Raw genomic sequence first — 25,797 nt, 5'->3', positions numbered from 1 at the left:
ATTCCCGAGGAAAAAGTATAACGACGTTTTTCGTTTGATGCACTTGACTCGATCTTCGAAGATGGGCAGCTGAAAGTGTCGAATATTTTCAAAAGAAATTTTCTCGCACGTCTTTGTAAATGACGCTTCATATAATATCATAAAGAATTGAAGGACTTTATGAATTGTAAGAAATTTTTAACTTGTCTTTTTACGCAAGCGCGTTTAATTTTTTGACAACGAGACTTTAGCGAGGAAAGATAAATAAATAATTGCCGTGATTCGAAAACATGCTGGACTCACGTGATGTGTCGAAACCAGTGATGAAGTAAGGACACGAAATGTACGCTTTTTGACCTGCCGGTGTATCAGGCCAACAGGACCATCCGTCAAACAAGCCTGGACAATACAGTTCTGTAAGAAGAAAAATATTTTCACAATTATTGTTGTGACGAAACACTATAAATCACAAGTTCAACTAGGACGAACACTCGCATATATTTTAGAAATTTTATACTCAAAATCAATATCAATATCACGTTCGGATTGGTTTATTTTCAATATTCGCTCAGCGCGTTTTCATACCCTCGGTTAAAAACCTGGTACTGTTGCCTTTCGCTACGACGGAAGCATGCTTCAAAAAAGAATGACCGCCGTTCCACGGTTTTTATTCAGTGGCTTTCGCTGCAAAATCGCTTAACCACAATTCCAATTCCCGAAAAATAGTCATAGATATAAGTAAATGGGAAAATAATAGAAGCTTTGTTTTCTCCGTGATCCATGTATTTATAATAAAGATGGATGTGTAAAACGGAAAATCTATTAGAATAGCAATGAGCCTCGATGACGTTCCAAACCAACAAAGGAGCTACCAAAAGCGTTCTACTGCATGCGTTGAGGTTAACGTTGATGGTCTTCATGAATACCATCGACCACTCGGCGTACTGTGGTTTCAAGGATGAGATAGAGCTTTTGCCGAGAAAGGGCCAACGCAGAAGATACGGGTAGCATTACACTGTTGATTTCACTTCTGTTTGTCAGGCGGTATATACACCTAACCATAAATATCGACGCGGAGTGTTTGCCTGTCTGCCTGCCTGCATTTCATTGAGATGACTGCAGAAATTACATACTAAAAAGCAGAAGCTTGTTATACGATAATAAGACGTTTATGCAATTATTTACCCTGATAATTAGAAGGCAAATCATTTGGATAAAAATAAAAAAGACAAAATAATTTGAGTGTTCGCGACCTAAATTGGGTAAGGAAGTTTGGTTGTCCAAAGTCAAACGGGGTTACGGAGCAACATTTGGCATGGTGGGAAGATAGCGCAATTATTTGAAAGCATTCGAACACAATAGAATTATTCACAATCGGGTCGGGTATGACGTTATTACTTATACCGTTCACCTACGATTATTTGGACGGCCATGCTTCTCGAATGGCTGGAATCGTACATGCCTATATATCCGCTTGCACTTAAACTAAGTTACGAGGAGGCATCTCTTGTGCATGCTTCGATCTACGTATATGCACCTCAGTTGGCTTTTCGTGTATGTTGATTAAAGCCCTCGCGTTCTGCTCTCCACTTCCTTTTTCATTGGTTCTCTCTATGAAGCAGCTAATTCGTTTATCGTGTAGCCAAAAACTATGACTCTTATCTTGCACACTCAGGCAATTCATATTCTCAAAATGTTTACTGAAATCTCACCTACTTATAATGAAGTTATTTTATCCTCTAATTAATCCCACTCGGACTAAAACACAAAATGTACCTTCCAGCGTTATTTTTTATCGCGTATATTTCGGCCTCGATGTGTTCAAGAGATAAAAGAAGAAGCGACTGTTTTGATCACTGAAAATGCCGATTTTTTCTTCTCGACCGAGAAGATCGACGCCCAATTTGACCGAGGAGCTTTCGAATATCTGTATGCGCGACGACGACGCTCTCAAATTCCAGGGGATTCTGCTCGCGCTATTAATGTTGAGTAAGTTCGTGCATGATTTCAAACGTGATTCTATAATATTGGTTCTTATCGGTTTTACTGCACTTGGCTGATGGATTGAGAGTTTGTGCATGCAAATAAATGCAAGACCAACCGACATAAAATTTAATTTGAAGGCCACATATAAACGTTCGACTACGATGCGTTATCGCCGAGCAATTTTCGTATCCTTCGAGGTAAAAAAAAAAATGTGGACTCAAGTTTTTTCACTACCAAGTAATACAGAAAATAACTATTATCTTTTTTTGCCGAGCGTTCCATGAAAATTCAAACACTTTCGTTCACAGGCTTTTTGTAGTTAATATATTTTCATTATTTAACGGGTTACCAATATGGATCTGAGTCAAATGTACGAAGGCGGCACGGAAAGTTCCAAAAAAGTTCAATCTATGCTTATTGTTTCTAAAAAAAAAAAGCATCAGCCACGTTGTCAACGAGCGGTTTTCAATTGCATTTTCTCTTCCGGTTTATATAATATTATTCTACTCTTGCCGACGAATATCCCGTATTTTTTTTCCTCAAAGGAAAAACATAATATCGCTTTCGAATGTAGCCCTCCATGAGAAAATAGTTTTGTCATTGTTAACCTTTTTCCTTCTCGTTGGAGGGACAACGCTATAAGCAAAACTATGAAGCAGGCGAATCTGTGGTAAAGTTGCGGAGAACGGCTTACAACCGGGTGTACAATTATGACTATCCACGTATTCTGTGTCTCGCGGCTTGCGGAGCGTGTCAATCTAAAGTTTTGTCGTGGGTTAAGACAATCAAGCCTACGATTAATCAACTGCAGTTCTAATACGAAAGAGCGAGGGTTCGAGGGCGATATTGTTATGACTCGTCTCAGATCGGAACATATAACTTCAATGCCAATGCTATTTATCCGATGAACTTAATAAAGGAAAAGAAAATAAAATTCAATTCCAACAGAATTACAAGCGACAATATCGGTTACTCTTGATGAGTAGGATAACGAATAACAAGTAATTGAAGTGTATTTTCAATGAGAACAAAAGTGAGATAATGCACGATTCATTTTTCAAGATGAATTAGCATCCCGCTTCCGTCTCCCATGCCGATAATCAATCTCTCACATCCACTTCCGACCCACTCGTCTGCCAAGAGTTATCTGATCCACCGCCAAAGTAACTAATAACTCCCTGTTCAGAGGCGCATCAGCTGCAACGTTGATATAAAACTCTTTTGTTCGTTTAATCATATTTTAGCCTTGCGACGATCATATGTTTCATTGGCACCTCGTAATGCCACATTTCGTTGTTCCAATAACTTTTTTTTCTTAGTGTCGATATGTATATATTTATAATTCAAACATTGTGAGTTGCTTGGTACATCTCACGTAAATGTAGGGGAACATGGGGCAAATTGAACACACGGGGCAAAACGAACACGACTCGAAGCGAAAAGTTTAATATTGAAATTTCCTGTTTTTTTTTTCTTTTCGAAACCACAATGGGCACAGGGCAGAGGCAAAATTTTCTGAACTACGAAAAATTCTTTAATTCTTGAATTCCCTTTTTTTTTAAATGAAATGATGAACAATGTAAGAAACAAAGAAAATTGAATTCATTAGAATTGCTTTCTACAGAAATCGCAATGATACAATTCATCCGTCTCCGGATGAAATATAATCCACGGTGAAAAAAATTGAATTCATCCCAACGTCTTTATTGCGAAAAAACTAATTTTTTGATTTTTCATGCCTCCCAGAGGCTGAGTTCGTTTTGCCCCACATTTTTTTTTTTACGAGATTCGAGAAAGAGGGAACGGGAAAACTGATTTAGAACATAAACATAGTTGAATCATGATTTATATATTGGTGCAGTGAATTTGGAGTTAATTTTTTTCATGTTATAAGAAATTGGTGAAAAAATCCGCGACTTTAACCCATTTATTCGTCTCGGACATGAAATAAATGGGCCCGAGGAGGTCCCATTTCTTTTCTCACATAGCAGAGCTCGTCTTACGCGCGGACGCCGTCGCTTCCAACGCGTTGATTGTGAAAAATGCAATTTTCGGATTTTTTATGCCTCTCTGAGGCTGAGCTCGTTTTGCCCCACAAATCGTTTTTCACGAAATCCGACCTACAGGGAACGGGAATCTGTTTCAAAACCTAAAGATAGTTGAAATATCGTTTATACCCTGGCGCAGTGAACTCCAAGTTCATGTTTCACATGTCACCAAAAAATGGGTTTAGAAGCGATCTGCGACTTAACCCCATTTTTTCCTCTCGTGCATCCAATAAATGGGCTCGAGGGGGTCCTATTTCTTTTCTTGTATGCCAGAGCTTGCATTACATCCGGGAGCAGTCATTTCCAACGGCTGTATTGCGAGAAATATATTTTTATAATTTTTTTTGCTTCGCAGAGGCCGAGTTCGTTTTGCCCCGAAATTTTTTCTTTTCGAAATTTGAAAAATTAGCGATGGTAGTCAGTTTTGGGACTCAAATACAAGTCAAAGACCGTGTGCTCATTAATGAATTTGTCTTAGTTTCTTAAAAGTTCAATTTGCCCCATGTTCCCCTATATATCTCTCTCGTTCACCGAGTACCGTTGAATCTGTTTTACGATTATTCCTACTATTTTATCGTTTTGTGACGATCCTTCCACCCAGTCGATAAAACAGTGTGTAGGAACGTACCAATCGGATATATCACAGACTTTCGTACTTCGTATAATTGCCCGTCAAGTTCGTTGTTTGTAATACGCGATCGTTGAACCAAAGTCAGGCAATAAAAGCCATAATGGACTGCCGGAATTTCGCATGATGCTCGTCAAACCGTGTCCTCGTATATTTATCACGGTAAGAGATTAAAAATTCTCTAGAGAGATCATGATCCGTTGTAAGATTTACGCTATGGGACATAGAATTTGCTCAATTTTCCAAGCAATTGATCGTAACAACTTCGAGCAGTCAGACGAAAACGAAGAGCAGCTCCCTTCGCCACTGAATGTATGTACTCTCGAATGTGCCGCGGAGGATCGCTTGATCTCTCGAGGGTTTTACTCGCCTCTTTTCGAGGACTCTCCTCCGATGGTAATTTAGCAATCGAGACGTATTGGGAAAGCCATCGAGGCTCACCGTGCACTCGAACGGCTCAGCGAAAAGGGAATTTCTCTGGTGTGGGAGGAGCACAAACGAAAGGTATACTCACGATCGCGCCTTAAATATATACGGAGCTTTACACCGCAAATGCTCATCCCCCCATAAACTTGAATCCAATATATGAGTTCACGACGAAGCAAACGCGTGTTCGCCCTATCTCTATCACGCAGTTTACACGACGAGGGATTCTTCGATGAAAAAGCGACAGTGGACATTTTACTGATGGGAATATGAAAATCCGTCGAGTATTACCCTGATGCAACAACAATTGAAGAACCGAATGCATATTAGGGAAACGAAGCAATACATTGACGTAAGATCAAAAGACCTCGATAGCTCAACTCTTCGTCGCCGGACAAACTATATAAACTCATCATCGTACTCGCCTATGCGATAAGCATTCCACGCGCGACTGCACCTGTTTTTTTTTACTTTTCACTGAATTTCATTTCACTTAAATTATTCTTAACCCTGATCACTCACACTTCTTTAGGAACATATTTCAGCAAGCATCGCGGGGCAACACTGCGTTACACAGTGCGTTCCAACAACAGGGAAATAGCATACGACACTGTGTTGCACAATATTCTATACAGTATCGCTTGCTGGAAAACGTCAGAACGCCACAAAAAAATGGGTTCGTTTAGACTCCAAATGAATGATTAGGATTAATCAAAGAGATATAAATACAAACTCCTTGGTTGCTATGATGCGATTTTTAGGGATTGTAGTGTTTTTTTTTCCATCTGATTGGAAATAAAGGAAATGCACTGTCATACGATGAAAACCACAGTCAATTTTTTAATCAGTTTTTCATCTTACTAAGCGTAATAAATATATTTATTAAATTCACGAGCATATTTAATTAAGTATTCATGAAAATTTATATTTTGCTTAATGAAAATAAATCTCGAAAAATGCGGATTTTTAGCGAGCTAATAATGGGTAATTTTCAATAATGTACCACTCTCCGTGTAACTTATTGAAATGGCTTCTTAAATTAGCCATTCGCAGTAGGATCAGTTCCATAAGAGTTCCATGTTCGCGCTATTAACGATGAGTTGGAATTTGAAAACCGATATCAAATCGCATGAGAGCAATGTATGGAATACATTTGATGGAAAAAATCGTGATCTTAGCCAATGAAAAGTTACCGTTACATGTTTGTAACAGTGAAATATTAATAACTTACGACATTTATGGTCATTAATGAGGTTCGATGTATTCACACGATACACGAAACTTCGTTATTAGCGTGACCTCTGTCTGTGGTATACAAGCTTCGAGGGAGATGATATTGGTTCGAAACAAGATGAGTAAAAAAAGAGAGAGAAAACTATCGGTGGATGAGCCACCTGGTAGTAACGTCACGGAACTAACCACTGGAAAAGCTTTCTCCACCATTGCGTTCATTATCGGAAAGCTACTCTTGGGAAAAGAGATAAATGCTCCTCCCTGGCTGCGTTGAGGAGAGCAGAGGAGCGTTGAGAGAAATCGGGCGATGAGAAGCGAGGAAAGATGAGATCGCCTTTGACTTCTCTGGTTTGCTGTATACTTTCTCTCCTAGGCTCTTTGTTAAATAGCGTGGTATAAATTGCGTATCAGGACGCTTCTCTTTCAGTCTTTTAATTGCTTCTTCATTTTTTATGTTCAATTAAGCCTTCGGTTTTCCCAAGTCTATTAATCGACTAACTGACATGGCCCAAAGATGACTTCGTCAAACGCATATGAAATTACAAAATAAAATTAGATCCACCCGCCTCGGAGCTTAACGTCTTCCGTCCGCTATTTTATCTTTGATGTTCTTTCTCTTCGTGTTAACAAAGAGTCGAATCAAGCGATCTCTTTTCCTCGGAAAACCGATACAGTTTTGTTATTTTGAGAGAAAAACTAAAACCAAATATTCTTCGTGTAGTAAATAAAAATATTTCTTATTTTCCACGAATATTATCGTCGTCGGTAATCAACGGACTGTCATTGAGCTGACATGTGAGGTGGTACCGTATCGGGCTGCCGTACGATGCGCAAAACGTCAGATAGCATTGAAAATAGTCACGACGTGAAATGTGTATTTAGAACGACCTTAGTTATCGTTGGAAAATGAAAAGAATAGCAATGACATCCGTTGGCACGTTGAGTTCCAACGGTTACATTCGAAATTGGAGTGTATGAAATATCTATAATGTTAAGGCAAAATTGTAAATTTTCGACGTTCGCATTTCCATCTTGTTGAATGTCTATCGCGGATTTACCGATGAAGAAATAAATGCGCGATAGAGGCGCGTTTCAACGTACACGTGTCCCGTATTTTCCAACAGCCGTAAATTTGTAAGCGTTATTTCGAAATCAGAAAAAAGATTCAGTCGGAGACAAGGTGTTCCGAACTTCGGCATAGTTCGCTAATGAAGTGTTCGATAACCCGAGTTTCCCGCGCGAACGTACGGTAGTGTGAAAATTAATAAACTCGTATGAAAATATAGAATAAATAGTCGAACATCCGCGGGCACAATTATTCAGTTAATCATCGTTGCATCCTGATCCAACAGTGAAAATAGAAATACCAAATCGAAAGTGTATAACATTTGGAACAACGAAATAAAGCATCCTAAATGATAATGAAAATTGTAATATTTACATCGATTCTCTTCATTTTAACGATCCTGAATTGCCAAAGTTGCAATGGCTATCGGATTCTCGGTATATTCCCGCTAACAGCTAAAAGTCATTTCATCATGTTCGAGGCAATGATGAAGGGTTTGGCTCGTAAAGGACATCAAGTTGACGTGATTAGCACATTTCCTTTGCACAAACCATTCCCAAATTATACGGATATTATCGAATTATCGTCGACGTTACCAAAGTTTGTCAATAAAATGTCCTATGACATGATGAAAAGTTATGTTGCCCAGGATCTTATACATTTTCTAGCTGTCACCGCGGGCACTGAAGTTTGCAAGAATCTTGGACACCCGGAGATGCTGAAATTGTATCGGAATCCTCCAAGAGATCCACCTTACGATATAATGATCACCGAGGTAATAGTTTAACAATATTAATTTTTTTGAACAATTTTCTTTCACACGAAACGGCGCTGCTGTTGTTACGCGGCGCGTTACTCCAACGGCTGCCGTTGTCGTCTGTTAGATTTTATAAAGCGGTTATCTTCTTTTCAGTATTTCACCACCAATTGTTTCATTGCTGTTGGGCATAAACTTAAAATTCCGGTCGTTGGTATGAGCTCGGCCCTTTTGTATTCCTGGCTGAACGGAATTATCGCGAATCCGCCTAATTTAGCGTTCATGCCGAACAATTTTCTCGATTACTCGCCACCCATGAACTTCTGGCAAAGACTTTGGAACACGGTTTATACAGGAATCAACATTGTGCAATATCGTTGGCTAACTCGAGATCAGGACATTGTGATAAGAGAAATTTTTGGCAATGATGTACCCAGTCTACAGGAATTTGAACGAGATATCGCTCTCGTTCTCATCAATACTCATATATCGCTGAACGGTGCAAGACCGATAACGCCGGCTTTGGTCGAAATCGGAGGACTTCACATCGAGGATGACAATTTGGATATACCGAAGGTATGACAATAAAGCGACCTACCTGCTGAATAGAAAAACAAAACAAATGATTAACATTAGAAACGAGTGAAACAGTAGGAAAATTATTATTTTTCGTTCGAGCAGGACCTGAAAGCTTGGATGGACGACAGCAAAGAGGGCTTCGTTTACTTTACATTCGGTTCGATGGTGACCATCGAAACTTTTCCCGTGGATATTCTTCAAGCCATTTATAAATCATTGAAGAAATTCGCTCCGATAAGGGTTCTCTTGAAGATAGTTGACCGGAAAAAATTGCCTCCTGGCTTGCCGGAAAATATACGGACCTTCGTTTGGGCACCGCAGCTCGAAGTTCTAAGTACGTTTTCAACAGCTCCGTCATCGATCGACATCGATTGCTTCGATAAACTCGACAAAATTTCTTTTACACGAAGAGAAAATTCCAGTAAAAACTATTATGGTGCCATAGAAGTAGGGCTCTATATCGTAATATTTATTAATTTTTACAAACATACATAGTCATTTTTTTTTTTAAGCAAGAACACGATGAAAATTCATATATGCGATACCAAACGTACAAGCGCGAATGAAATTCTGCTGTGTACCGTAGTAAATTTTTCAACAGCACGAATGAAATTTTGCTGCAAACCATTGTACATTTTCAAACATTTCGGCGGATCGGCGATACTCGTGTTCGAAGCTCTTGAAATTTTACTATGCTCAACTGTAAAATAAGCAATTCAGAAATTTTAATTCGAAAATTTTTGCTTCCGCACAGAGGAGGAAGCTATGTGCCGATGAAATTTTTTTTTTTCCAGTTTTCAATGTCAATATGCTGAAAATGTCCTAAAACATCAAAAAATCATATCTAGAAAATATCCGGATGTGCGTGTGTGCGTGCGTGCGTGCGTGCGTGCGTGAGTGAGAACTCTAGAACGATTTGAGGTACAATTTTGCATAGATGTTAATCTGAACAAGCTCTACATTCTCAGATAATTTTGTCAGAATTTGAAAAACAATACGAATCCTACGACGTTTTGAAATCTTTTAAAAAAGGGTATCTTCCGGAAATTTTAAGATTTATTACTAATTTTTTTTATAAATAGATTATCATAATTGGACGGTTGGTATTGAATTTGGGAAATATCGGTTGAGCGGTTTAAATTTTATAATTTTTCGAATTTTACGAAAATTTGAGTTTTTCGAAAAATCCGCTTTAAATTTTGGAAATTAATTTGGAAAAGTTAGAAGTCGATAAATAAGTTTCAATTTTATTAAAAAAAAAATTAAAAGTAATTGCTTTCTCGAGCTTTTAGAACAATGCTTAAAGCTTCCTCTATGAGGAAGCCAAAATGAAAAATATAGCACCTCATAGAGCTTTGAGCATCGTGCATCTTCAACACCGTGCATATTGACCATTTTGAAGAAGCAATTTGCAAATTTCAATTTCCAGCATTTTTTTCGCTCAATGTAAAATTCTCTTTCTTTGATATCATTAACAGAGCACAAAAATATAAAGGCGTTCATTACCCACGGGGGCTTAATGGGTACGCAAGAGGCCATATATTGCGGCGTTCCAATGATCGGAATACCGCTTTTCATTGATCAATTCACTAATATTGATCTCTACGTATCGAAAAAAATCGCCGTTAAAATCAGACTTGAATCGATATCGGAGGACACCTTGGATCATGCGTTGAAAGAAATCCTGTATAATCCAATGTACAAGTACGTTCCCATCTGTTTTTTATAGTCTTTTATTTTTTTATTTTTTATATTCAATAAATCGACGCCCAATTTTGCTTGATGGAGCGATTTAATACTTAATTTTTATTTCTGCATGTGATAGGAAAAATGTCATGGAAATTTCGACAAGATTTCGGGATCGTCCGATGTCTCCGATGGATACTGCTGTGTGGTGGGTCGAATACATAGCGAGATATGGGAACAAAGCTCTCAGATCCCCCGCCCTGGATCTCGCATGGTGGCAAATCGATCTACTCGACGTTTACCTTTTCCTACTGGTCACTGCATTAATTATGTTGTACTTTGTCATAATTCTCCTTCGGTTTATCGTGAGATTGTTGACAACAATCAATGGACCTAAAAATATCGATAAAAAGAAAGTCAACTAATTCGTATCGGCTAACTAATCGAAATCGCGAATTTGTTCGCACTATCTAGATTTCATTCTAATTTAATATAAAAACGACGAAAGCGCTGATGAAACAGTCCTTGGAGAAACAACCCTCTTCGGTTTTACTGAAAAAGTTTATTCATTTTTTAAATAAAACTTCGAGACTTTCCGAGTTCTCTCAAACCAGCTGAATCTTTTTCAGAGTTCTATATTTTTCAAATTCGTTTACAATTATACGTATAAAAAAGGATTGAAGTTGAAAATTGATCCAACTATCTTTGAGTTTGCTTTCGAGTAGTTTTCAATCAATCCTTTTGGTTCATTGGTTTTATCCTCGATTCTGGGTATCGTTCTATTGATTATGCTTCCTCTTTATTTTTTGAAACTTTGCACCTACGTTTTTTATATCTCGTCGTTATGATGAAAGTGTATGCAAAAGTTTAGCGAAAAGTTGTTTGTTTTTCGCAAGGTCGTATGCCCGACGCTCGACAAGTTCGGAAACTTTTTGTATTTTGATCGATAAAAAATGGAATAAAGTATGAAATCCATTGAAAAAATGTAACAAATCTTATCGATTATAATAATGATTTTCATATCAAAGTAATCGACATTGGAACGCATTGGTAAAACGCGCGCGCGCATAAATATTAAGAAACGATGTAGCGGCTCGATGTCAAGTATTTAAAAAAAGTCAATGCGAGCACTATTATTACATAGGACTCCCGAAAATTGAGAATGTTTTGAAAACGTAAAATTCAATAAACTAAAAAAAACAACTCCGTTTTACTCTATTCTATTCGAATATGTTGATTTCGTGACGTCATAACGTTTTTAAATCGCTCTCGCGAGTCCAAACAGTCGAAATAATCAAATATTCAATGAATTATGGATTTTATAAAGAACATGTGAAACAGTAAAATATTTCAACCTCTACTATCCCTAAGCGAAAAAATAACATGCCAATAATTGTAGTATTTTTAATAACTCTGCTCACCGCCATATAGTCATTCTGTATTTCTCGATACAGTCGTAATAAAATATGATAATATTTATGCATAGCTTGAACTTTTTTCAAGTCAATTTCTACCTGGACTGTCGATGGTAAAATAGAATTTCACACAGGTTTTTACGGACCTCCAAACATTGCAGGATAAGCGAGAATAGAAAATCAATTCCGATAAGGAAGTAGCACGTTGAGTAACAGCAGGGTATATTAACAACATACCGGATAAACTAAGCTTTAAGTTTTTTTGTTTTACGTTTTTATGTCGTATAGTCTGTACTTATTCACTTGCTCGCACCGATATTTATCGACGTAAAAAATAAAGAAGGATTCCAAAGCCAAAATATCGATAACGCGCTATAAAATGCTAGTTCGCTCAAGTTCATTTAAATCATCAGGTCTTTAGTCCGAGATATTCGACTTTACGTTCGGTTCAAATAACCACGACACTCGTTATTAATTAAAGAAGATAAAAACTACAAAGTTATATAGTAGCAAAGAATATGACTCTTGAGAGTCTGCGCGCCGTTATCTAAGATAATCATTTTTTCAAAAAAATGAGAAAAGTTCAAATAAATTATCGACATTGATTGAAATTAAAAAAATATTCCTTGAGCATTTTCCTTGAATAGCACGACTTCTACGATCTTCTCTCCGTAACCGCATTGAGATTTTACAACTGGGAACGAACCTCTCATTATTGAACGGTGCATCATCACTGGCCACCTCATTAGACTGAAAATTTCTAGAACAAACACGACTTCGTAACATATATTACGTTGTCATGAAACATTATCCGGGGAAACCGTCGTTCATGCATTATGAAATCTTCGAGACCTCTTTCTACCCGATTCGTCTGATTCGTGCTCTCATAGATATATAGCTACAAGCTCTTAAAAGCTTCTGTCTTATGTTATCATCAGTCATTCGCGAGAGTTACGTCGTAGTTACAGACTGATTCGATAGAGTTTTCGGTATTAAGAATTTACGGTAATTCTATCGCCAGGTCTCAGTTCATAAGATTTAAAACCGATTTTTGTATGATGTACTTAAACTTTTAATAAATGGCTGTGTAAAATTTCAGACTCGGTTATCGACCTGGTTTAAGAGAAAGTAATTATTAAAATTGGGTGGTTTTCGTGAAGGAACTTTAAAACGGCATACAAAAACCTAACTTCCAGTTGCTATAAAAGGGCATATTTGCATAGAAATCGATGAATATCTGGGAAAAACATGCAATTCGTATATTTAACACTTGTAGTAATCTGATACTCCAAAAAAAAAGTTGCACTTATCGGCCTGTTTTTAACGCAATATTAAGTTTAATTTGAACTTCCGGCATTCGATTTGCTACGACTCGCTGCGTTAGAGAGATATGTAACAACAAGGCAGCAGCTAAGTGTAGTCATAATCTCGATTTGACAGATCGACGGAAAAGGGGTCAAACGTTCACGAGTGGCCGAGTAAAAAAAGACGGAGCAAGCAAGTGTTGCCAAAACGTAAACTTAGCTTACGCTATTTAAAGCATTGCATATGGAAAATTTTAGTTATTTCAAATATTTTTTTTTCCATATGTCAATAACATTGATTACTACGAGTCTCAAATTATTAACAGTGGTATGACTAGACCGAAGCGATAGAGTTACCTTCACCATTGCCATTTGGCACAGCTGTTTGTAGGGTCCGAACACATAATAATTTCGGCTAATAAGTTCTATACCACACGAATGACTTTGAATTCTATTCATCGAACAACAATCATATTTCTAGATTCGGATAAATTGTGAGGATCAATTGGGACACACACTCGATCTTTAAAATTTTATTTATACTTCGCGACTAAGTACGTCAAGTGGGAAGTGACTGGGTGTGTTGAAAAGTGTTAAAACCTGGTATCGGAAGAGAGCCGTTAAAGAAAATATACGAAGATGAAAGGAATAACATTGTTAATAGCATTATCGTGTGCGTCAATCATAGGCCCGCAAGGTACCGAGAGTTATCGGATTCTTGGTGTTTTTCCTTTCCATGGTAAAAGTCATTTCATGATGTTCGAGGCTCTTATGAAGGGCTTGGCGAGGAGAGGCCACCAGATCGACGTTATCAGTCCGTTTCCCCTGAAAAAACCTTATCCCAATTATACGGATATCATTCGAATTGAGCCTGACCAACCGCAAGTTGTCAACAATATGAGCTTCGATACGTTTCAATACTTACAAAATGACATGACGTATTTCATAGCAACTGCCATGGGAAATAAAATTTGCGAGCAGCTGGAAAAACCTAAAATTTTGAATCTCATTCAAAATCCACCAACGAATCCGCCATATGATCTTGTCATGACAGAGGTAAATGAAGCAAAGAGTTGAAATTAACAATAAAAAAAGCACGAATTCGATTAATGAACAATGACCAGCATTTTGATGATCTTGTAGATCTTTGGAGCTCATTGTTTCATTGCATTTGGTCATCATCTGAAAATACCGACAATCGGACTCAGCTCAGCAGCTCTCTATCCATGGGGAAACGGGATCATTGGAAACCCCGCGAATCTCGCGTTCGTCCCGAACAATCTCATCAACTACGTCGCGCCAATGACCTTCTGGCAAAGACTGTGCAACACCGTCCACTCATTTTCCAGCGAGTTCATATTTCATTATTACTCTACGCCTCAAACCGCTTTAATGAAAAAGTATTTCGGAAAAAATACTCCGGATATCCGAAGTATCGAGAGAAGTGTCGCTTTACTTCTCGTTAATTCTCATCCGTCTTTGAATGATCCACGACCCGTCACACCCGGTCTCGTCGAGGTCGGTGGATTACACGTACAAGATGACGACACTGAATTGCCATTAGTAAGATACTAGATATTTAATCTTGTGCGCATTTCCGTATCTCCCGGAACAATCTTTTGCGGGAGAAAAGCGAGATATCAATTGTGAATAACGATTTATACTCGATAGCCTGCATCAATCCCAATTTCACTCGACCAATCTGCCTTCTTTTCCCACCCAATTCGGCGCTCTGAAAAACCGTTTTTTTCGCAAGGAAAAATAGATCGAGAGATCGAATGGAGTTAAATACCTCCGTTACTCTGCTACACTGAAACGTTTTCGTCGTAAAATTTAACGTCCCAACGGACGACAATCTCTCCACAAACAGGAAAACAAAACCCTCTCGAAACATATTACCATTTGATTATTTTTTATCGAAAGAAATGATATATGTTTGGAGCCAGAATTGAACGTGGAAAAGATTGAAAGCTGTTACTTTAATCCTTCATTTATTGATAAAAAAACACTCGCAGGATCTCAAAGAGTGGATGGACAGTAGCAAAGATGGATTCATTTATTTCACGTTCGGCTCAATGGTTACCATCGAAACTTTTCCTAAAGAGATACTTGACATTTTCTACAAGTCTTTAGGAAAAATCGCACCGATAAGGGTGTTGATGAAAATCGTTGATACCAAAAAATTACCAGCCGAGTTACCAAAAAATTTTCGGACTTTCGTGTGGGCACCGCAGACGAAAGTGCTTCGTAAGTTTCAACAATCACGTGGGAATCGATAACCCGAAAGTCACTGCTCTTTTCATTTGAATATTTGCAGAGCACAAAAACATAAAAGCTTTCTTCACCCATGGCGGTTTGATGGGCGGACAGGAGGCCATACACTTTGCCGTCCCGATGATTGGAATGCCATTATTTGCCGATCAATACATCAATGTTGATCTTTACGTGAGAAAAAACATTTCTCTCAAACTGATTTGGCAAGAAATAACCGAAGAGAAGTTGGATTATGCTCTTAAGGAGATCCTACACAATCCAAAGTACAAGTAAGTAATGCACGAAAGAGACATAGAAATATTAGCGAATTAATTCCGGTGCTTCCAAGGTCGTTTTTTAAGTGACGTAAGAGAATATTGTTCTCGATAATAATCAATGATTCTCGATGAATCGTTTTAAAATAGAAACGCCGTTACGAAACTTTCGCAAAAGTTTCTCGACCGTCCCATGAGTTCTATGGACACCGCAATTTATTGGGTGGAATATGTGGTACGACACGGTAGTGGAGTTCTTCGATCACCGGCCATGGACCTCGCCTGGTGGCAGATCGAGCTTTTAGATGTTTACGTAACTCTTGTGTTCATTCTATCGTTATTAATACTCGCTGTTTTTATATCAAGTCAATTTGTCTACAATTTATTGTTTTTCAAAAAAGTTCAGATGGTGACGGATTCGAAAAAAATCAAATGATTGTGCTAAGAAATTATTGTGAATAAATATGAAAAAGGAGTTCGAGTGTCGTCCAAGAACAAAAATATAAACATAACTGATTAATAAATGCATGGTCATTCCCGATAAGTTATGGATTTCATAGATGGGTAAGAGTGGTGTAAAACAGACTGACTTTCCAACATGGAATGTTACGATATGAAAGTATTGTTTCGGATCCAACTATTTTTATCCCTGAACGTATATTCACATACGGAAACCAATTGAACTTTTATTATAAAAACTGACAAGGAACATCACTTTGGTGTCCCCCTCCGATTTTCTTGAAACTGCTGTATGTGAAAGAGCATTCGAAAGTAAGAGACACGTATTTTTTTTTATCGGCGGAAAAACGGTTTTAAGGGGTGAAACCACCCTTGAAAGTAAGGCATGTCAGGGGGTGATTTTGCAGTTTCACCAGCAAGCACTCAACTGATTTTGATAAAACCAAAACCAAAATGTTTCTTATCTGAAGTGATGAAAAGTTCACCCTGTGCACGAAAAAAAAAAAAAAAAACAGGGGGTTAACCACCCTTACATTCTTATATATCTCACGCCACAATAAAAAGGAACGAATATGAAGGAATGAAACGGGTTCTATTTCCATGAAAACATGAAAATAAAGTTCACGTGTTTTTGCATTTTTGCAAAATAGCAGTCTTAAGGGGGTGAACTACCCCTTTTTTGAATTTTCGTACCGTAGGTGGTTTATTTCTGTTTTACATGTTTTTGCTGATTCGAAATATTATAATAGTTTCGAATCAAGATTTTCTGACGTATCGAAGTCAATACAAGACTCTGAATGGGTGAATCTCCCCCACTCGATTTTCCTCTTTATTCGCTATTTCAAAATTTCTCCCTGCATTTCGTTCAATTTGGTTGCTCTGCATCGAAATTACAAATTTAATAATTTTAGGAACATATAAAACTCGTATTGACCTGGATGGTGTCGGTTTGGCGGGGGGGGGGGGAAGTTCTCACAACTACTTTTTCGGTGATCATAGAAAGCTTGTAAACTGCACGTAAATGAATAGGTACCATGCTACAGATAAAAATGCCTCTATAAAACACTTTCATAACTTTGGCGGAAAAATAGAGGCGTAGACATATGATCCCGGTGTTTGTGCTAGATAAAAATGTTATCAAGTAGTTATGATCACCTGATATTTTTGGCATTCTCACACACCGAATAACATTAGTCATTCCGAATATTCTTGAGTCATGCATCAGATAAAAACGTTATCAGGCATCGTGAGATTAATAAATATTTTTTTCTTTCGATACTTATTTTCGAAGGCGGTAACCATTAGCATTGTACTAGTGCATTTTTGAGTGAGCTCCAAATCGTGCGTGCTTTTTCTGTGCTTTTGGTGTATTGTGCCTACTACTTTTACCAGCATGAAAGTCAACCCAATCAACGTTATCAAATTGTTACTGGCTACATTTGAAGCTATGAACATTGCACAAACTCCTGTTAATAATGCAGAAATAGAGATGAAGGAGAATTTCGAAAAAATTTTAATCGATTCTATGCAAGATTACAACGGGATTGAGATGATACAGGAAGAAACTCTTGATTTTCAAGAACCATTTAAAGAGTTCGAAGCAATTGCTGTTGAAGATATGATATGGCAAAAGGATGATGATGTCGATTCCGACGCTTGTTCTGGTGACGATGAGCTGAGCTATGATTATAAAAAAAAAGCTGTTGAATATTGGAGATCTGGTAAAAAAAAGAATTACAGTGTTGAAACCGTCAAACAAAAATACAAATCTGTAAAATCCATACGGCAGTTACGACGCTGGGCACAACAACTGAACAAGGGTGGTACATATAAAGAAAAACTTGCTCGAATTTCTGAATACACATTACGGAATATGAAAACTGCTGTAGACGCGGGTGTCATTGTTCATGATATTGACCTTCGAAAGTGGGCTCTACAGGCACAGAAAGAAATAGGCCATGAAGATATACGATTCAAAGCTTCTCATAACTGGCTATGGAAATTTAAGAAATCGCATCGCATTGTTTCCAGAAAAATTAATAAATTTATAACGAGAAAAACTGTGGAGGAAGAAGCGCTTCTGCAAACAAATGCGGACAAATTTGTTCAAGATGTTAAATTACTAATAGAAAAGTATGGGTCAAGTAATGTATATAATTCGGACCAAAGCGGTTTTCAACTGGAAATCCATTCAGCACGAACTTTAGCGATGGAAGGATCGAAAAAAGTTGAATGCGTTGTACAATCAGTGTCTTCAACGACCCATAGCTACACGATTCAGCCAACAATAAATGCCAACGGGAAACTACTTTCTCCACTTTTCATAGTATTAAAGGAGGCAAAAGGTGAATTTGGACCGAGAGTAACGAACGAATTGTTTAAGCCAGATAACGTCATAGTAACAGCATCGAAATCTGGGAAACTTACTTCCGGTGCGTATTATCGTTAAGGGTGCATCAACTTTTTCCAAAATATAGTTATAAATATATAATTTGTTATATGTTTACAGATCATTTTAAAATTTGGATGGAAAAAGTTTTTTTTCCGAATGTTGGAAGTGACAATGTATTACTGATTGATTCCTGGAGTGGACACTGCCCCAAAGTTGTACGTGAAGCCACCCCTCATGATAAAAAAATCATCACAATGATTATCCCAAAAGGTACAACTGGAAAAATTCAACCGCTTGATGTATTTGGATTCAGGATATGGAAAAATTTTGTACGACATTTTTCAGATAGTGTTCTATTAGTGGATGCTGATATAAATTTACATTTGAGGAATAATATAATCAAACTGCAATCTTTGGCCCACAATCAATTGTCATCTCCACGCTATATCAATCTTTTCAAATATTCATGGTTTAAAAGTAATTATATTACGGAAAAACCGGAATATTTCGAAAATCCTGTTGATTTTGGGTTCGGTCAATCAAAAACACACTGTGAAATACCTGGTTGCAATAATATAGCGATTATAAAATGTGCATGGTGCAAAAAATCTTTGTGTTTGAAACATTTTTTTGATGAATATCATTATTGTACAACGTATGAGCCATAATTGCTGGAAATGATAGGTTTTATTATATTTTATTTCGATATATGTACTTATCTAATAAAATCCGATTCTATACTATGAGACGGTTAATGAATTGTTAATGTGTATTGAAGTTTCATTTAAAAAATGTTCGTTAGTAAACAAGATCAACAGCATAGACTTATTCAGACTTCAAAGTTGAATCGTAGTAAATATCAAATGGCTCCCCTCCTCCTTCCCTTGCCCGCCAAGATTGAGGTCAATACGATCATTATACGTTCCTAAAATTATTGAATTCGTAATTTCGATGCAGAGCAACCAAATTGAACGAAATGCAGGGAGAAATTTTGAAATAGCGAATAAAGAGGAAAATCGAGTGGGGGAGATTCACACTTTCAGAGTCTTGTATTGACTTTGATACCTCAGAAAATCTTGATTCGAAATTATTATAATATTTCGAATCAGCAAAAACATGTAAAACAGAAATAAGCCACATACAGTACGAAAATTCAAAAAAGGGGTAGTTTACCCCCTTAAGACTGCTATTTTGCAAAAATGCAAAAACATGTGAACTTTATTTTCATGTTTTCATGGAAATAGAACCCGTTTCATTCCATCATATTCGTTCCTTTTCATTGTGGCGTGAGAAATATAAGAATGTAAGGGTGGTTAACCCCCTGTTTTTTTTTTTTTTTTTCGTGCACAGGGTGAACTTTTCATCACTTCAGATAAGAAACATTTTGGTTTTGGTTTTATCAAAATCTGTTGAGTGCTTGCTGGTGAAACTGCAAAATCACCCCCTGACATGCCTTACTTTCAAGGGTGGTTTCACCCCTTAAAACCGTTTTTCCGCCGATAAAAAAAAATACGTGTCTCTTACTTTCGAATGCTCTTTCACATACAGCAGTTTCAAGAAAATCGGAGGGGGACACCAAAGTGATGTTCCTTGTGAGAAGATTATTTCCTCTTTATACCTAGTCATCAAAGAGCTGCGTGTCTGATTTGATAGCAGATTCAAAACCACGCACATAAAAGTCATCCATTCGTGCTTCGATTGTGTGTTCTCCACATTTTATCTAAGACAAAATGGACACGCAGGACGTAACGAAAAAATAAAACAGCGATAGTCTTTGAAGAAAAAAACATCGAATTGATAAAGAATTGATCGCTCTGCACGTGCTAACGAGCTCTTGAGAAGCGACGCGCAAAGTTTAAGATAATAAAAAACTTATCGTTTTCTTATAATAGAGTCGTGATGATAAGTTCAATTCTTGCGTGAAGGCTCGCATTGACCGTTATTCTTTCCCATTTCATTCTCGTTACACGTCCCTTTCCATAACCGAGGGATTGATATTTTTACATCGTTGAAAAAATATATCCGCCCGGTACGTTTAATACGGCCAATCCATTTTATCTAGTTTTATCATTCGTAATCTACCAAACCCGCTTGAATCTTTCTCCATATGTTTTCGTGTTGTTATCAATTGGGCATCAATGCGGATCGAGGAAACGGGGTGCTGCACGTGCCCGCGTAATTCATACAAGGCCGTGATGAATCAAACATGCACATGAGAATCAATTGGACAATACGAGCGAGGAAGATCGTGCAATAGAAAACAGCGAGATCAATTTTATCGCGAAATCATTGCAAGTTGTCGTAAGAATCAACCAAATTTTGCATTCAACCTACCATCCAGCATGGAAAATCCAGCATCAACATTGGTGGCTACTCTACTTTGTTCGTTTTTTATGCGTACGGTATAATCTCTTGGGCGTAAAGGCTTCACGCAAAAGATGAATTGGCATATTGTTCGGAATGTCCAGAGTCATATTTTTCAAGATATTACGTAAAGATAAAGTTCGAAATGTCGCTATATCTACGTTTGTATTCAACACTTGGAGTCGCCGATGTTATAACAAAGTTGTCTACGCTTGCTATGACATTAGATTGTATAACGGATGACAATATCCCAGTTATTTTGGTGACGCAGCATAAGATCGATTGATGATGAAGAATCTGTGCTTTGATGTGTCCTCTCGTCTGCACTTGCTCCTACTCATTTCCGGTGTCTCGAGACTTGAGAAAAAAATAGTTTCCTATTCACAAATAAACATTGGCAAAAATATTTTCGTAATAACATTGATGATTAAGATGACGGTACAAAATGGCTGATAACATAAAAGCGACTCTATTTCATGATAGCCCCGAAAAAAAATAGTCTTATTTTTCAGTATTTCATTGATATCGACGGGTGCAGCGATTTAAATGCTCGACTGTTTTATTTATGAGACTGCGGCTATCACTTTTATATTCAAACGTGTGTCAAGATAAAATGCAATGAGGCATTGTTCGCAATACTTAATGGAAGTTTTCAGACAGAAACAGTAATTCTTCGGAACGAATTGCATAGGAAATTTGATTTGCCCGTTCGTTAAGTTAGTTTTCCATCTGTTCAGGGATTAGCAATTAGCAAAATTAATAGCATCATTTTTGGCTCATCATTTTTGGAATCGTTGATGAAATTAGAAAAAAACGAACGAGCTGAGCGAGCGGAATCGTAAGCCGCAGTGCGGTTGCACGTTGCCGCCGCTTCGATGAGTCTTCACTTCGCGATACCAAAGGGATAATGACTTGCAAAATGGCGCGTCAAGAGTCACGATAAATAGTGGATGAAAGCTTTTCAAGGTAGCCTCAAACGCGAGACATAAAATACAAAATACAGCATAAAAATTTTATGATACTGCAAAAACTTAAGCTTTTTTGAAGAAAAAAAAAAGTCGCCTTATCGGTTCAATGAAAAAATGAGGATCTCTGGTCAAGACAAATGGTGGAGCCGGTTCTTAATTATACGGTTGAAAAATGCAGCATACCATGACACGAAAGATCCTTGCTTGCAAATACACGCACGTGTATATGCATTTCAGCGGCAGTGTCTTCAACTATGGCGAAAGAAATCGCTTGCGAAGAACGTAGAACTGCGCGCTGTCCATGACTTCCACAAGCTGAACGAACTGTTATCAGTGCAAGACGAACTCTGCGAAAGAGTGGTTCGGAGTGATTTCGCTAAAACTGCGATTCAAGAGAAGAGCATGCCGCTGAATCGCAATACGACAAAAGATTATTACACCACATAGTCGTTCGATCGTTCGGGCATCGTTGTTGTCAGCGCGATATTAATTAAGTAATTGCAAAGTGCGAAGAACTAGGAACAGGAAAATGGGGAAACTCGGCTTACTTGTGTCTCTAATGATTTGCTGTTTCCTCGTGAGAACCGAAGGCTATCGCATTTTGGGAATATTTCCTTTTTGCTCGAAAAGTCATCAGATGATGTTCGATGCTTTGTCAAAAGGGCTCGCTCGGCGGGGGCATCAGTTGGAAATAGTGACTTGTTTTCCGCCGAAAAAACCGATAGCCAATTTTACGGTTCTCATGAACGTCGAAAACAGTCAAACTCCTCTAGTGAACAGTTGGACCGTCGACCTGGCGTTGAACGTTGGTAGCGATACTCTCAAAGCTATTATCGAAGTGTATGGGAATGACTTGTGCCATTTAATGGGTCGGGAAGAGATGCAACGAATCATCAAAAATCCACCGAAAGATCCTCCTTACGATCTCATTATCGTTGAAGTAAGAAAAACTCAGTAAAACGTAAGAATAACAAAAATAAAAGTCCTCAATCATAAAATGCAACGAATATAGTTATAAAATTACATGCAGGCTTTCGGAGCAAACTGTTTCATCGGGCTGGGTGCACTGTTCAATGTGCCGGTCATATTCGCTAGCACGACCATCGAAATGCCATGGATCAATCGAGCCATAGGTAATCCATCGAACCTCGCTTATTTCCCGTCATTCTTCGCGGACTTTAGACATCCGCTAACTTTTTGGGAGCGCGTTAAAAACGTCGTTCACGATGCCATAATAATGTATCGTTATAACGCGATGGCCGGTGATGTACAAACTCAGCTGATGAGAAAGTATCTCCATCCGGACATTCCCCATATACGTGAACTCGAAAAAAAAGTTACGTTAGCTTTGATAAACTCGTTTTACACACTGTCTGGTGTCCGAGGGACGACAACGGGCCTCATCGAGGTCGGCGGCTTGCACGTTGAGGACAATGATACCGAATTGTCGAAGGTAAATTAGAACATGAAAGTCAATACGTCGAGTCGAACCGTTATTCTCGGGTGATTGATAACTCGCGTAACATCGAATTCGAATTTTCTTTTCGTTCAGCCCGTTGTTCACTCAAGTTGCATTTCTCATAGGATCTGAAAAAGTGGCTGGATGAGAGTAAACACGGGGTGGTTTACTTCACCCTTGGCTCCATGGTGAACATAGAAACGATGCCCGATGACGTTATAAAAGGTTTGTACAATTCTTTTGAGAAAATCGCTCCGATCAAGGTGCTTATGAAAATCGCCAACAAGGATAAGCTTCTTCCTGGACAACCGAAAAATTTGATCACTTCTTCTTGGATCCCTCAGGTACAAGTACTGGGTGAGTACTGAAAAATCCTTTGAGCATTGAATTTTTGAGATACTCGGGGTGAGCCTGAAAACAAGTTCGCGTTACGCGATATTCTTCAGGTAATAAATACCGCAAAAAAATGTAACGATTTAGAAAATTCATTCGCCTAAGAACAGCAGAATAATGATTGGAAAAAAAATATTCAAACTATATATAATTATCGACGTTGTTTTTCATATACAAATTGAAGATAAATTTTAATATTTTCGTTTTCCTACATCGTAGCCCATAAAAATACCAAACTGTTCATTACACATGGTGGATTAATGAGCACTCAAGAGTCCCTTTATCATGCTGTACCTCTCATCGGCATTCCTCTCTTTGGTGATCAACATCTGAACTTGAAGCACTACGAGGGCAAAGGCATGGCTGTTATATTGAACTTCAATAACATTAATGAGCAAACGATGTCGGCTGCTCTCGACAAAGTACTAAATGATCCGAGCTACCGGTAAATATAACAAAAAATATTATATCTCGATTGAAATATCTTGAAGTTAAATGATTCATGCCGTTGACGATCCTTCCAGAAATGCTGCTGAAAAACAATCCGCGCGCTTCCGCGATCGACCAATGAGCGCTATGGAAACGGCAACTTTTTGGGTCGAATACATCATCAGGAATGGCCCGGACGCAGTCAAATCCCCTGCTGCGGATTTGACTTGGTGGCAAATTGAACTCTTGGATGTTTACGGCTTTTTAATCGCTAGCGCGATTATATTGATATACATCGGTATATTTATGTTTAAATTGATCTTCAACATAATTTCCGGAATGCTTTCAACCAATAACCATCAAAACAACTTGACGAATGGAAAGAAGCGCGATTAGCCGATTAATCCACGAGGCTTGGTTTGACTAACACGTTTTATTTTACATATATAAGTGAATATTTTTATACGATTTTTTTACATCTGGATGAAAAACGACTCAGTTGTTATCGATATCACATATCGTCGGTCCAAGCTACGGAAAAAATCGGCTTAAGGCGAAACATTGAATACATAAAACTTGAATATCACGAATAAAAATAAAAAGGCGTGTATTTTGGAAAACTGGTAAGACCGGATAACGTGAAATCACTTAATATTCGTAAAAAAATAAAATCTATAATAAAAGTTGAATAATTAGATTATATCGTACGATCCCAAACGATGTATTTAAAATATACACATCCAATGTAGCTCAATAAAGCCACAATGAATTTTCAAGAGAAGCGATTATATCACAAATTTTTGACGAACGAAACGTCGTGCGTACCTTCGTATCATATCTCTCTTATTAACTGAGTGGACGAATAAACCAACAGCGGGGGTAGAGGCTCAGAAAGCATGCACGTAAGTACAAATTAATAATGAATCGAACATTAATCCGCCGAGGTATCAAGATAACGATATAGCCATTTTATATTTGCGGTATAAGCAGGTATATGTAAAACAAACAGGAAGAAGTGATAAGATCATCCTTAACGAATTGAATATGCATTCGTCATTTACAATATTACAGTTTCATAAAAATTGCGAATCCCGACGCTTTTTTGCTGCATCGCTTTTATGAGTTCGTTATACATTTTTATTGATTGTCGTAACGATTAATAATTGCAGGAATAGTCTATTGCTGGATATCCAGCCGTAAGATGAGACTGAAACTACAATTTTCTGAGTCGAAAACTCTTTAAAAATGCAAATTTATCGCTGGGCTCCGCGTTAATTAATTTTTATCTTCCATGTTCATCCAACGTAACGAGACTTTCCGTTACTTCCAATGAAAATATTTTTCATATAAGAAAATAAAAATTCGAGCATATTTGAATCCACTAGAAACGTGTAGGGGAGTATGGGGCAAAGTGGCCCACTTAAGGAATTTAACGAGTTTTGTCGGGTAGCACATGGTCATTTACTTATTTTTATGTCCCCAAACTGATTCCACCTCCTTATTGCTCGAATTTTGAAAAAAAAAATTTTTGGGGCAAAGTGGCCACCCCCTCAAATGCGATGAAAATCGATTCTGGTTAAATAGACGTTGAATTGACTGTTCTCGCATGGAACATTGAAGGATGCGATAAAACAAAAAAAAACGAGGCATAGTACGAACCCTCCTTCGATGGGATGAAAAAAAAATTAGTCAGAATAC

At 37.8% G+C, this 25,797-nt stretch overlaps 4 protein-coding genes across 11 annotated transcripts in view; 3 read left to right on the top strand and 1 right to left on the bottom strand.

Annotated features, from left to right (window-relative positions):
- The window catches only part of Dh31-R (Diuretic hormone 31 Receptor), a 111,707-nt gene that overhangs the window by 32,815 nt on the left and 53,095 nt on the right, over nucleotides 1-25,797 (bottom strand). For all 6 annotated transcript variants that reach the window (XM_043412738.1, XM_043412741.1, XM_043412737.1 and 3 more), the window contains one exon: nucleotides 283-393. In XM_043412738.1, coding sequence (XP_043268673.1) covers nucleotides 283-393 — 111 coding nt within the window. The remainder of the gene's footprint in view (nucleotides 1-282; nucleotides 394-25,797) is intronic.
- LOC122406911 (UDP-glycosyltransferase UGT5-like) lies at nucleotides 7,258-11,591 on the top strand. The gene is made up of 5 exons (XM_043412732.1): nucleotides 7,258-8,141; nucleotides 8,280-8,699; nucleotides 8,805-9,036; nucleotides 10,181-10,406; nucleotides 10,528-11,591. Exons 1-5 carry the CDS (start codon nucleotides 7,716-7,718, stop codon nucleotides 10,811-10,813), a joined length of 1,590 nt encoding a protein of 529 aa, XP_043268667.1. The 5' UTR covers nucleotides 7,258-7,715; the 3' UTR covers nucleotides 10,814-11,591.
- On the top strand, nucleotides 12,739-16,179 carry LOC122406912 (UDP-glucosyltransferase 2-like). 3 transcript variants are annotated; one of them, XM_043412736.1, is made up of 6 exons: nucleotides 12,739-12,792; nucleotides 13,589-14,163; nucleotides 14,251-14,670; nucleotides 15,123-15,354; nucleotides 15,425-15,650; nucleotides 15,786-16,179. In XM_043412736.1, exons 2-6 carry the CDS (start codon nucleotides 13,747-13,749, stop codon nucleotides 16,069-16,071), a joined length of 1,581 nt encoding a protein of 526 aa, XP_043268671.1. In that variant the 5' UTR covers nucleotides 12,739-12,792; nucleotides 13,589-13,746; the 3' UTR covers nucleotides 16,072-16,179. The 3 variants fall into 3 exon arrangements, with proteins under 3 accessions (XP_043268671.1, XP_043268669.1, XP_043268668.1); XM_043412734.1 differs by having other exon boundaries at nucleotides 12,739-12,808; XM_043412733.1 differs by having other exon boundaries at nucleotides 12,761-12,808; nucleotides 13,489-14,163.
- Nucleotides 22,171-24,880, top strand: LOC122406910 (UDP-glycosyltransferase UGT5-like). The gene is made up of 5 exons (XM_043412731.1): nucleotides 22,171-22,758; nucleotides 22,849-23,271; nucleotides 23,403-23,634; nucleotides 23,890-24,115; nucleotides 24,195-24,880. The coding sequence occupies exons 1-5, from the start codon at nucleotides 22,348-22,350 to the stop codon at nucleotides 24,493-24,495; spliced, it is 1,593 nt and encodes a 530-aa protein (XP_043268666.1). The 5' UTR covers nucleotides 22,171-22,347; the 3' UTR covers nucleotides 24,496-24,880.

This window comes from Venturia canescens, chromosome 2 (genome assembly GCF_019457755.1).
Source record: "Venturia canescens isolate UGA chromosome 2, ASM1945775v1, whole genome shotgun sequence".
Taxonomy (NCBI): Eukaryota; Metazoa; Arthropoda; class Insecta; order Hymenoptera; family Ichneumonidae; genus Venturia; species Venturia canescens.
This window is presented reverse-complemented; position numbering and strand designations above follow the sequence as displayed.